At 39.5% G+C, this 14301-nt stretch overlaps 1 protein-coding gene across 5 annotated transcripts in view; it reads left to right on the forward strand.

Moving 5' to 3' along the window:
• Positions 1–14301, forward strand: part of pot1 (protection of telomeres 1 homolog) — a 118571-nt gene that overhangs the window by 43882 nt on the left and 60388 nt on the right. For 4 of the 5 annotated variants that reach the window (XM_047388409.1, XM_047388390.1, XM_047388418.1 and 1 more), the window contains 5 exons: positions 4914–5014; positions 9405–9512; positions 9762–9833; positions 11610–11736; positions 14029–14159. In XM_047388409.1, the coding sequence (XP_047244365.1) occupies positions 4914–5014; positions 9405–9512; positions 9762–9833; positions 11610–11736; positions 14029–14159 (539 nt within the window). The remainder of the gene's footprint in view (positions 1–4913; positions 5015–9404; positions 9513–9761; positions 9834–11609; positions 11737–14028; positions 14160–14301) is intronic. The other variant, XM_047388399.1, reaches the window with a different exon arrangement.

Consider the following 14301-nt stretch of genomic DNA (forward strand, 5'->3'; position numbering starts at 1 on the left):
AGTGGTTTTCTTAAGGCTGCAGAGCTGTTCAGTCGGAATCCCTTGAGTTCCCTTCACATTGTGCCTGTGGAAATGCTCTTACTTTCACTATTAAACATAGCCTGGAGTTCTACTGTTGTTTTTCTTCGATTTGATTTCACCAAATGATAAGTGATCGCCGATCATGATCATTCAGGATTTTTTTCTGGCCACATTTCTTTCTCGAAGACGATGGGTCCCCACTATCTTCCAGTTTTTAATAATGCGTTGGACAGTTCTTAACCTAATTTTGGTAGTTTCTGCAATCTCCTTAGATTAAATCAAACGTGTTCTCTCTGCTTGATGCATGCCAATGATTTGACCTTTCTGAAACAGACAGACATCTTTTCCACGACCATGGGATGTGACTTACGACATGGTTGTTTTAGAAATGAGAAGCAACTAATTGCACCAGTTGTTGCCAGTTGAAACATAATTGCCCATGCAGTAATTATCCAATGGGAGGCTCGTACCTATTTGCTTAGTTAAATCCAGGTGGCGACTTTCTTTTTGGCCAGGCAATGTATCACTCCTAAACTGAAGAAACCTGAATCAGATCTGAACAACTACAATAACGTTCGCCCCGTTTCTAATTTACCTATTGTCTCCAAAATACTTGAAAAAACAGTTGTCTCTCAACTTCACTCCCATTTAAATCACAATAACCTGTACGAACAATTCTAGTTCGGTTTCTGTCCTCGCCACAGTATTGAAACCCAATATTGATCTTGATGGCAGCTGACTTGGGTCTGCTATCTATTCTTGTTCTTCTGGATCTGAGTGCAGCCTTTGATACAATTTCTCACTCTATCCTTCTCCACAGATTATCTTCAATTGGCATCTCTCACACCCCTTTTGACTGGTTGACAACCAGCTCTATTTATCTAGTAAGCCAAACTCTGTTCTCCCTCCTTCTTTGCTCACTTCCTGCCTCTCCGAGACTAAATCCTGGTTCACCTCTAACTTCCTAAAACTTAACAGCAACAAAACCAAGATCCTCCTTGTAGGAACCAAATCTGTACTTTCCAAAGCTGGCAATTTCTCACTTTCAGTTGACAATTCTTCTGCCTCTCCCTCACCTCAGGTCAAGAGCCTGGGTGTCATCCTCGATAGCACTCTGTCTTTCACCTCTCACATCAGAAACATTACATGTTCTGCATATTTCAGCCTATGTAATATTAATCGCTTTTGCCCCTTTCTTTCTCAACACTGTCTCTATTCTTATCCACAGCCTTGTCACTTCACGCATTGATTACTGTAACTCTTCTCTTTGGTCTTCCCTTAAAATTTCTCAATAAGCTTCAAATGATTCATAATTCAGCTTCTCATATCATTATCAAAACCCCCTCATTTCAACCCTTCATCCCAGTCCTGCAGCAGCTCCACTGGCTCCCTGTTAAATTCAGAATCCAATTCAAAATCCTTCTGTATGCGTTCAAGGCCATCCACAAGCAGAGCTTTTTCCCGCTTTGCTCCCAAACTCTGGAATTCCCTCCCTCATTCGTACATTCGTAACACTGACACTCTCCCTCTGTTTAAGTCTAGACTCAAAACCCATCTGTTCAAAACTGCTTATATGCTATGATTGATCTGTTCTGTGTCTTGTAATTTTGTGTTTGTTCCTCATTTGTCTGTACTAGAGGGTGACACGGGAGTGGATTTTCTCTCCTGTCCCATCCCGCTCCCACAGAAAAATGTCTTGTCCCATCCCAATCCCAGGCCAGCATAACAAAAAAAATCCTGTCCCATCCCACTCCTGGTAAATTGACTCCCACTCCCATCCCGCTCCCATTTAGAACGACTCCCACTCCTGTGCCACTCCCATTTTTGTTTTCTTCATTTAGTCTTTTGGCAATTTCTTTGGAAGACCAGTTAGGTCCCTGTTTTTAGCTGTAGTAAAGGCCAGTTAAAGTAAAAAGAATAATAATGAAGAAATAATAAAATATTTAACAAGGAAACAGACCATGCCTATCTTAGCTGAATAAACAAATTGTACATAGTTGTATTTTACTCATTTATTAAGCGATTGTTTCCTTTGAACAATTACATTACTTTTATGTTTCAAGTTGCTAAAACGAAAGAAAAATGCACCTAGTAAGAGAACTGTACTTGGTGAACAAAAGTGCAAAAAGGCATTACCTTCACAATTTAAAAACTGTACCTCAATGGTTCACAGCCCTGGTCCTCAGTGACCCCTTCCCTGCAAGTTTTAGATGTGTGTCTGCTCCAGAACACCTGATTCAAATTCGGACATGACCTCCTATACAGGCATCAAGAATGGTGGGTCAAACTGGACAAAATTAATACAATAAAATCATCATTAAATAAATAAATTTTGTGAATGTCCCATAAGTGAAGTAAATGTAACATTAAATGTGCCATTAAATTAAAGGTACCATTTATTTATTTAATACATCATTAGAAACAATATCATGAAATTGACTATTATGCAATTAAGGCTGTATTCACACCAGGAAAGTCATTTGATCCGCTTGTTTGGTCCGGACCAAAAGCTAACTTTTTTTTTTTTTTCATTTGGTGCGGTTTGTTTTCACATTGTACTTTTGCAAGTGAACTATTACTTGTAAACAAAGCCACGCGGGTGACGATCATTGTTCCCATTGGACAGAAATGACGGGGGCGGGACAGAACACAGACCCGGACATTTAGGAAAACATCTGTAGACGTGCCGCAAAAATGCAAAATGCAAAAATGGAACAAACACTAAACCCGTTTTTGAGATTTATTGAGTTTTATTTTGAAATCGGCCTTAAATAAAATTATCTTCAATCAGACTTAAAGACAGTTATTATCCACAAGCTGTCAAACTACTGAACTTTGGACAATAATACTGCACAAAACCACATCTGTGACACTTTATTTGCTTATTACTGCTGCATGATGTGCACTTTTTTTTTTGCACGCCATTAGTGCTTTTGTTTTTATCGTGATTTGAACGGTTCTTCTTATCCCAAGCATTTAATCACATTGTTGATTGCATGTTAACCTGCATATGACAAATAAACCATACCAATGCCATATTAGTGCTGTTTGTTTTGTGAGCAGTTTGTCAAATGTGCTGCTGTTCCAAAATTAACAACTTTTGCGAGGGAACGCAAAAGTATGGCGTGGGAACGCAAAAGAAAAAAAATTCCTCTTGCCGGCTTCCGTACCTTATTTCTTAAATCTTTAGTGCGAGCAATTTTGTTGGTCAGATAAGACTTGACACGTGATGGTACTTTTGGTTTGATGAAGAGATGCAGGGCTTATTCAATCCAGAATTTGCCTTACAAGTGTCCCTTAGTCACTGATGTACTTGATTACGACTAAATACATTTTACAAGCAGCAGACTACATGTTAACACCGCTGCATTCAACTCTCCTGAAGTTCGGTAATATTTGCGACTTTCCTGTCAGCTCTATGAGTTTAATAGATAAGTTCTTACTTCTGACATTACGTTGCAAATCCAATTTTACCACGTCCAGTTCTCCACCTGCGTTTGCTCCCTCCATTCTGAACGCAGGTGGAAAACATCGATCAGAAGCACTGTTGGCTTGTGGGTCGTGTAGTTCGTTTGACTCGCATTATAGTATAGGCATCTTGGAAAAAAACTATAAAATGGCGGCGTCGATCCAAGTTTTTTTTTCTTAAAGTTTATAATAAAGTCTCAGTTTTACATTTCCAAAGACAATTGATCCTAGTTTGTTTTCCCTCCTATTGGTTAGCTCCCGATCCCGTCTGCTCCCATTCATTTTTTATCCTGTACCTTCCCAATCACGTGATCTTTACTAATGCTGTCTCCCGTCCCGAATCCTGTGACCCGTGGGATTCCCGAAAAAATGTCAGCCTCTAGTCTGTACATTGTCCTTGAGTGTTTTGAAGGGCACTTTAAAATAACATGCATTATTATTATAAAGGCAACCAGACCCATCATACAGTTTGCCTAAGCTGACTGGACATGTGAAACAAAAAACAGATAGTCTTGACCAAGATGTCAGTCCAACAATAAATGGACAGCAACTTACAAGAATCAATGCTCTTAATCGAACTTGACTTTAAAAAGCTGGAGAGGAGGAGGAAACGAACACCTCTGTGAAAGCACTCATGATTGGGACAAATGACTATAGACATTTGTTGCTGCACCACATTCCCAGGAAGTTTCAATCACTACTTGATATTTGACATCAGTGGTCTTTGGTCTTGACAGCTAAATCTGCAGTTGATGAGCCAGTCACATTGAAGGGCCACAGAGCACCAATTTTTGCACATGTTGTGAAAACCTTGCAAGGGAGAATAATTTCACAGCAACAGACATGCATTCAGGAGTGCCGCCAAATCGTTCTAACTACACAAAGTAAAGAGTTCTCCCTATAACAGCTTCAAGATCATTCCCATGAGACCTGGGAGGGGCCGAGGTCAAACCTGTTGTAATTTCTTCCCAGAAATGTTGAGTACATAAATAACACAGTACCTCATACTTCAGCTTTGAAGATGGCTGAGAAGCCATCTCCCTAAACCTTGCTATAGATCAAGTCGGCACAAGAAAGAACAAAATAGTTCTATCGGGTCATGCACAGTATCAGGTCAAAAAACAAGGCACTAATATTTGCATCAATATACACCACTAGAGATTTCTTTAGGATTTTCACGATCAAAGATTTTTTTTATAACCATACCGTGTGAACCTGGCTTAAAGAAGCAACAGCCTTCACTCTTATTATAACTCTAGTCGGCAAAGGAACATGTCTGTAAAAAACACTTCTTCTACCTGCCTAAATAGCCTCACTTATTAACCAGCTAATATAACCTTGTTATACCTGTGTTTCTTCATAATTGGCTGAAGGTGATGTGCTCTAGTAATAAAGTGTTTGTTGATTTCTTTTTTTTTTTTCAGAAGATGATGCCATGCAGAGTGTCTGCTCTCAGAAGACTTCCATCAACATTGTTATTTTTGGAGCACTAGCTGAGAGCTTCAGTCACAGAGTCAGTCCAGGGGTACGTTTGTTTAATCATTTAACGAAGGGCTGGTCTGTTGTTCGACCCTGGGTCTATTAAAATACAACACAGTGACATTCCATCTCTGATATAAACAGGTTTTTACCTGAGCGGCTAAAGTGTTGCTGAATTCGGTGTGTTTAAACTCAGTTACAAATCAGTTAAATGATGCACTTTGAGGACATCTGTGTCCAAAACCTGTCCTGAACTGCTTTCTTGGAGACAAAAAAATATAATTTCATTTTTTTAACAAGTATATTGGGATAAATGCAAAGGGCCTTGCTGCGCAGAAACAATTACATGTAGCGGTGAAAACATTTGCACAGTCTGTTGGCCAGGAGATCTGGGACTGCTGTCCAGAGCTCTGAAGTTAACTTTGACACATGGTCTAAAGACAGGTCACATGCAGTGTCTGGGAACCCATGTGCAGACAAAGGCTCATACAACCACAACAGAGGACATGGGTGACAGCAGGACTGCCTCAGACTAATGTGTAGTGCTATCATCTATATTGTATTACACTGAGTTGACTGGTAATTTCTTTTACTAAAGTTAAGCCACACTTTGGATAGCCGCCGCACTTTATCCATGGTTGCGCAGACACTTCCTGCAAATTCTTCTTTGTTGGTGTTCGGTGACCTCCTCTACCGATCGAAATTCTACCCATAATATCGTTTTTTAAGCCGCACACATAAAAAAAGGCAATGTATAACATGGCTGATTCAAGTTATAAGTCATAGGATTTAAGTGTGTGAATGAGAATGATTGTCCAAATTGTTCATTCTGGATGCTGAATCTACTTTGCAGTTGGTTAGATTTGTTAACAAACTTCCATGGTTCATTCAGAAATGACATCCATGCTCCGAAAGCAATAATAAAAACTGGATGAGAAAGTAAACTTGGACTTTGACTGGACCACTCTAGCACCTGAATATGATCTAATCATTCCACTTCAGCTCTGACTGTACGTTCAGGGTCATCAACCTGCAGGAAAGTAAAGCTCTGCCCCAGTCTTCCAGTCCAGGTTTTCTTCCAGGATGTCTCCGTTTTTACTTTACAAGCCCAAAGGTTTGAGCAGGATCAAGTTTAATTGGAATGCTTTTCAACTGTTATTTCCTGTCTTTAACAACAGCTTGGTATATATTTGATCTGCAAACTGATTTGTTTTCTATTTTTTCATCAGTAAATAAAATTCCAGATTCTCCTGTATTTATTCTCCTGTATTTAGATCCATCCATGTTCCATGTCTTTGCTGAAGATAAGCATCTACATAGCATGATTCTTACTCCACCATGCTTTTATGTGACGATGGTGTGATCAGGGGGATGAGTTTTTAGATATTCAGTTTTGCATTCAGGCCAAGGAGTTTAATTTTGGTTACATCTGACCAGAGCACCTTCTTCAACATTTTGTCTGTCCCCTGCATGGCTTGTAGCAAGCTACAAACAAGACTTATTTGGGTTTTCTATGAAAAATGGCTTTATTGTTGCCACTCTTCCATAAAGGCCAGATCTGCGAAGTGCACAAATAATATATTTCCTGTCAACAGATACACCCATCTGAGCTGTGGATCTCTGCAGCTCCTCCAGAATTACCATGGGCCATTTTGGCTGCTTCTCTGATAAATGCTGTCCTTGCCCAGCCAGTCAGTTTTGGTGGACGTTCATGTCTTGGTAGGTCTGCAGTTGGTCCATCCTCTCCATGTTCAGATGATGGATTGAACAGAACTCTGTGAGATGTTGAAAGCTTGGGATGTTGTTTTAGAACCTAACTCTGCTTTAAACTTCTCCACAACCTTTCCTTGTTCTCTGGTCTTCATGATGCTGTGTGTTTATTAAGGTTCTCTAACAAACCTCAGAGTCGAGAAACAAAATAGCTAAACTTAGTGTCAGATTAAAAAACAGCTGGACCCTGTTTACAGATTAGGGGGACTGATCTCTGATATCAATCAGTTGTCCTGGTGTTATTTTAGGTGTGTCAGAGTAAGGGGGACTGAATAGAAATACAGGTCCTTCTCAAAATATTAGCACATTGTGATAAAGTTCATTATTTTCCATAATGTCATGATGAAAATTTAACATTCATATATTTTAGATTCATTGCACACTAACTGAAATATTTCAGGTCTTTTATTGTCTTAATACGGATGATTTTGGCATACAGCTCATGAAAACCCAAAATTCCTATCTCACAAAATTAACATATCATTAAAAGGGTCTCTAAACGAGCTATGAACCTAATCATCTGAATCAACGAGTTAACTCTAAACACCTGCAAAAGATTCCTGAGGCCTTTAAAACTCCCAGCCTGGTTCATCACTCAAAACCCCAATCATGGGTAAGACTGCCGACCTGACTGCTGTCCAGAAGGCCACTATTGACACCCTCAAGCAAGAGGGTAAGACACAGAAAGAAATTTCTGAACGAATAGGCTGTTCCCAGAGTGCTGTATCAAGGCACCGCAGTGGGAAGTCTGTGGGAAGGAAAAAGTGTGGCAGAAAACGCTGCACAACAAGAAGAGGTGACCGGACCCTGAGGAAGATTGTGGAGAAGGGCCGATTCCAGACCTTGGGGGACCTGCGGAAGCAGTGGACTGAGTCTGGAGTAGAAACATCCAGAGCCACCGTGCACAGGCGTGTGCAGGAAATGGGCTACAGGTGCCGCATTCCCCAGGTCAAGCCACTTTTGAACCAGAAACAGCGGCAGAAGCGCCTGACCTGGGCTACAGAGAAACAGCACTGGACTGTTGCTCAGTGGTCCAAAGTACTTTTTTCGGATGAAAGCAAATTCTGCATGTCATTCGGAAATCAAGGTGCCAGAGTCTGGAGGAAGACTGGGGAGAAGGAAATGCCAAAATGCCAGAAGTCCAGTGTCAAGTACCCACAGTCAGTGATGGTCTGGGGTGCCGTGTCAGCTGCTGGTGTTGGTCCACTGTGTTTTATCAAGGGCAGGGTCAATGCAGCTAGCTATCAGGAGATTTTGGAGCACTTCATGCTTCCATCTGCTGAAAAGCTTTATGGAGATGAAGATTTCATTTTTCAGCACGACTTGGCACCTGCTCACAGTGCCAAAACCACTGGTAAATGGTTTACTGACCATGGTATCACTGTGCTCAATTGGCCTGCCAACTCTCCTGACCTGAACCCCATAGAGAATCTGTGGGATATTGTGAAGAGAACGTTGAGAGACTCAAGACCCAACACTCTGGATGAGCTAAAGGCCGCTATCGAAGCATCCTGGGCCTCCATAAGACCTCAGCAGTGCCACAGGCTGATTGCCTCCATGCCACGCCGCATTGAAGCAGTCATTTCTGCAAAAGGATTCCCGACCAAGTATTGAGTGCATAACTGTACATGATTATTTGAAGGTTGACGTTTTTTGTATTAAAAACACTTTTCTTTTATTGGTTGGATGAAATATGCTAATTTTGTGAGATAGGAATTTTGGGTTTTCATGAGCTGTATGCCACAATCATCCGTATTAAGACAATAAAAGATCTGAAATATTTAGTGTGCAATGAATCTAAAATATATGAATGTTAAATTTTCATCATGACATTATGGAAAATAATGAACTTTATCACAATATGCTAATATTTTGAGAAGGACCTGTATATGCCACCCTATTCAGGTCTTTATTTTAAAAAATACCTGCTCTTTTTGTTAATGTGGATAGTTATACTTTATTTTGGTTTCAACAGAAACTATCCAAAAAGGCATTGAAGTATTTGGTTGTATTGTGACAAAATGTGGAAAGTTGTATGGAAACCTTTGGAATGTCTTGTATGCTGCAACCAATAAATGAGGATGAAAGGCTGTTCTCTGCTCCTTTGACATCTCTGCCAAACTTGTTACAGTGAGTCTGCCTAACAGCTGTAGCTGACTAGGACGCTCTGTCCTTCAATACTGATCCTTCTGTTCAGGGAGAGTTTGTTTCTGGAACAGGCAAGCCGCGAGTGTTGAAGTCTGCCGTACATTTTGCTTCCTCTTCAGCTGTGCCTCAGTGGAATCTAAAGCTGTGAAAAACTCAGCGAACGTTATTGTAGTCCAAGCTGCTGCTTCACCCAGCAGTGGATTAGATGTCTGCTCAGGCTGAGCATCTCTGCAGCAAGATCATTCACAATATGTTTTGTGCCTTTTTCAGTCATGACTGGATATGTTACATTCAGCTTGAGGGCATCTGAAAGGTCAAACAAAAGACCGTTTTTAGTTTTCAAACCATCTTATCATCTGTGGCTTGTTGTGATGCTTTTATATCTCTAAATATTCTACTTCTGCTGCTTCAGTCCATTCTCCTATGGGAAGACAGATATGTTTTTGGCTCTCTGAGTTTGAACGGTTGTATTGTCCTGTTTATTTATCAGTTGTTGGGTTTTTTGTGCTTTGTTGCAGGATGTGGTTTTGCTCTCTGGCTTTACTGTGGGTAAATCTCCCACAGCTAATAAGGACAATCTTCACCCCTGTAACCTGCAACTATCAGGAGATGATGCATGCATCTATGTGAGGATATCTTCAAAGGATATACACTGTGGATGTTCTCATGCATTTGATTTTACACTAAACACTCACCAACTGAGTTGTAGTCTTAATCATATCTGAACCCCACATATTTATGTTTTTAAATCTGAATCCAAAATATCTTTTTGATGTTTCTTTATTGCTATACTTAATTTTAAGCTCTCCCATGTCTGTGTGCTGTTTCTAGTGTTTACTGGCACAAACCAACTATTTTACTGATGTTCTCTGAAGGTTTCCAAGCAGAAGCCTCCTCATCCCAGATCCTCGTTGGTCAGCAAGAGGAGCTCGTTGATTTCTGCTGAGGTGAGAGTCAGGGGCAGGTTTCCTCACTGCAGAAGCTTCTGGAGTGTTTTGGGTACATCCTACCTGTGAGTCCCTCACGCTCTATGCTCGGTCTCATAGGTTCAAACCAGACCCCATTTGTTCTGTAAGAGGTCAGTACTAGTATCTTTAAGCCGTGCTAAAAAATTTGTTTATGTTTTAAGGACTGGTTTTGGTCTGTGGTTAAAATATTAGTTTGTGTCACAGGAATTATTCTGTCAAATTATGTTATTACCATCTGTATGAAACTCAATGGCTGTTGTGATTAGTTGATGTAATTCATGAGGTCGACTTAAATCTGCCGTTCATATCAATATTTTTAGTCAACGTGTGTGGGCTTAGGTGTAGGACTAAGGTGTGAATTTAGTTAAGGTTAGGTGTGGGTGCTAGCTATAGTATCAAAACCAGCATGGTGGATAAAGTGGATGAGCTCTAAGATCTGAAAGTCCTTCCAGTTAGGCGATGATAAAGAGACATCACAGTATGGTGAGCAGATTCAGGGACAATACCCAGGAGATACTTGGGAGTTGATGAAGTCACTTTAAGTTTATTTAGAAAACTGCTGGAAGCAATGTCTATCGTTGGATCTTTGTTGGTCTAAAGGGAAACCTTTGGATCATGTTAGCACATTGATCTGCTTTATATCAACGCATGCAGATCAATTTGACTCAGACCAGTTTTAATCACACTTCATTGTGAATACAATGTCAGTAGGGAAATGAATGAATGAAATTTAAACCAGACATAGAAATAGTACATGGTAATAAATACATGTCAGTCTCTATTATAGCAGGGCAGGATGTAATAGAAACATGTAAACATTGTAAATACGTAATAAATATTGAGGGCTTCATTGTATACACATATTTCTTACTTTACTCTTAAATCAATGCAAAGTTTTAGTGTAAAAACATTTTGCACCCTCTTTTAAACATAATTAGTCATTTAGATTGAGTAATCTTTCCTAAATACCCCCTGGCTTTATTTAGCACATTTATCATTTTGGTTTTTAACATTACTTGATTGCTATATCCAGCCAACAGCTGGGAAGTTCCTGATATTGATTCAGTAGTCTTCTATACTGAAATAACAGGTTTCCCTCCAGGAATGACCTCCATCCATCCTTCCATCAACTCTGACCAGTTTCCTTGTCCCTGTCCCAGCATGATGTTTAAACCATGCTTTACTTTGGGAATAGTGTGTTGAGAATAAAGTGCAGTGTTCGTTTTCTTCCACACTGTGTTGCATTTAGGACAACAGAAGTTCCCATCTGAGCTGTGGATCTCTGCAGGTCCTCCATTTTCAGATGGTAGAATGAGCAGTGCTCTGTGAGGTTGGGACTCCGCACATCTTCTGATTTAAGCTATAAACTGAATTTGTATGAATGAAATCCTTACATTCACATTCAGAGCAATATAAGGATCAAACTGGACAAATGACAGCTCATCATTTTTTAAACCTTCTTGTCTATGACTGTCCACCCTGCTTGTTCATCATATGAGCAGATTATATATAGGAAGAAAACTGTCAGAGGCAGAGATAACATAGTGATCAGCAGAATCCTGAAATAAGAAGGGGAGTCTTCTGTTTCTTCACTGCTCTCACCAGGTTTGTGATAAGATAAAAATGCCTGATCCCCTCCCTAAAGAACACCCTTCCTTTAAATACTGTGTGATAAGGACTATGATCATAGGCATGAGGAAAAGCTCATGTTAGCCCGAGGCTGCCAGCTCTCTAATGCATTGTGTTTCTTTTCAGGGTTCCAAGATGGTCAAGTCTCCAAAGTACACATATGTACGACTGGATGAACTGAAGAATGAATCTGTTGTGAACGTTTATGGTGTGGTGGTGTTCTTCAAACAGCCGTTTAAGAGCCGTGGCACAGGTCAGTTAGAAACCTTACCGCTTATCTTGGAACACCTCTTAGACCAAACAAGTGATCATCTGTAGTTCTGTGAGGAAGTGTATGGGATCCTGGTACTAAATGTTAATGTGACGATGACTACTGATGACTTCATTAAAAGTGGATACATCCTGGTCATGTTCACCATCTTTTTCGTGTATTTGCTAGTTATTAATTCAGCCTTAAAAACAAGTCTGAACGAGAAAATTCCAGCTGATGGTTCTGGTGTTTATTGCTATTATCCTTATTTGCCTCACTCCTCACAACAAAGGTATTTTGAGTAATATTGTGTTGTTTCCCAGACAAAGACACAGATAATCCTGTAAGGTTTCAATATTAAAACGTTTCAGTGTTTGTGATTTAAATAACAATATACAGATGTGTCATCATGGGAATTAATTATGTTTTCCTATTAGTTTTTAGCTGTTAATGATACTTGTGAACCTCTCTTGGGGCATAAAATGATCATTTAATAAGATACAACCTATATGAGGTTTTAAAATAAGGATTGGCTGGTTGACATCACTATGTTTATATTCCACACTGGATTGAAATTATATATACAGGTGCATCTAAAAAATATGAATACCGTAAAAAGATTCAATATCTTTTGTCATTTTGATGATTATGACGAAAACCCAAAATCTAGTATTATAAAAATATTGTGAAAAAGTTTAATATTGAAAACTCATGGTGTCACACTATAATCAGTTAATTATCTCAACACACCTGCAAAGGTTTCCTGAGCCTCTAAATGATCTCAGTCTGGGTCAGTAGGAGACACAATCATAGGGGAGACTGCAGACTGGACAGAGGACAGATAAGTCACAGAAAGTCATTGCTAAAGAAGCTGGTTGTTCACAGAGTGCTGTATCCAATCATCCAAAGTCGTCTTCAGATGAAAGGAAAGTTTGCATTTCCTTTGGAAATCAAGTTACTGGAGGAAGAGTAGAGAGGCACAGAATCCACAGTCAGGGATGATCTGGAGTACCATGTCATCTGTTGGTTTCAGCCCACTGTTTTCTGAAGTCTGTAATCAATGCAGCCATCTAGCATGAAATTGTACAGTACTTCCAGCTTCCTGTTGGGCTTACTGACCACCTCAGCAGAACCACAGGCTGATCTCCAGAGAAATGAACAATCTTTTCAGAAGCCTGGCATTTCTGTTTAAAATATTCCTTTTTATTGATCTTGTGTAATATTCTAATATTCTGAGAGAATTTGGGGTTCTAATGATCTGTAAGCCATAAACATCAACATTAGAAGAAACAAAAGCTTAAAGTATTTCACTCTATGTCTAATGATTCTATATAATGTGAGTTTCAATTTCTGAAACAAAAATATTCAATTTGTTCATGATTTTCTAATTTTTTTAGATGTACCTATAGATGACTTTAGCTGTAATCCAGATTTTAAGCACATACCTAAACTTTTTAGCAGGGTTGAAATTGAGTTTATCCTTAGTGTTTGTGTCTTTGTTTCAAACATCTGTTGATCTGAGGGGAAGTTTAAGGTTTTTGTCTTACTAAGATTATTAACACCGTGCTGTGCATCAGTGCAGCTGGGAGTGAAACACACCCAAAGCACGATGCTGCCACCACACTGTTGGTATTGTGGTTTTAGGCTTGAAAGCTTCTATTTAACTCATTGAAACTCCCAGGAAGCTGTACATTTCAGCACAGCTTAAAATCAAAGGCTTGTTTTAGGTTTTTTACCATCTCAGTCTGTGGACAGTGACTGGGTTCTAACGGCGCCATAATGGCTTGTGTCAGATGTCAGAGACTTTGTTTCTCATCTGTTCTTTAGATGGGTAAGATTTAGATTGTGCATCAGTAATTTCTTGATTTTGCAGGAGTGGCAGAAATCAGGCCTAGTTAAACACAATTAAATCATAATTTCATAAGGTGTGATTATATTTTGATATATAGCTAAAGTGGTTTGGCTTTTTTGCTAAAAGAAATTAATCCTTTAAAAACTTAAAAACGTTTGTATTCATGTTATCTTTGTCTGATATAACCATGTGTTTAATGATCTGAAACATTTCAGTATGATAAAAATCAAGAACAGCAGAAATCTTTATTACCCTTTTCAAAGTACTGAATGTTCTGCAATTTTTCTTTCTCTTTTCCACATAAACTACCAATTTAGGTACAAGTAGCAATGGACAAAACATGATCAGATAAATGAGACATCCAAACTGTTCCCTTTTCTTTCCTTAACCCTGACTCTAAGTCCACCACAGAGCAGCAACTAAACAGAGTTCTGTATCCACAGATTACTGCTCCTGCCTGAAGATCACTGATCAGTCCGAGCACAAGATTGGCTGCACCATCTTCTGTGAGAGGCTGGAAGACCACCCCAAAATCTTTCAGACTGGAGACATTGTCCGCATGCACAGAGTCAAGGTCTTTTAGTGACTTTGTCTTTGATAAAATACATACCCAAAATACTGCCAGTGTTCTTAATGTGACGGTGTGTAACTAGACTGACTCATAGATATGAACTGCATGAGTGAAAATGTACAAACAGAATGAGTGACAGCTAACT

The sequence above is a fragment of the Girardinichthys multiradiatus genome, chromosome 2 (assembly GCF_021462225.1).
Source record: "Girardinichthys multiradiatus isolate DD_20200921_A chromosome 2, DD_fGirMul_XY1, whole genome shotgun sequence".
NCBI classification, from domain to species: domain Eukaryota; kingdom Metazoa; phylum Chordata; class Actinopteri; order Cyprinodontiformes; family Goodeidae; genus Girardinichthys; species Girardinichthys multiradiatus.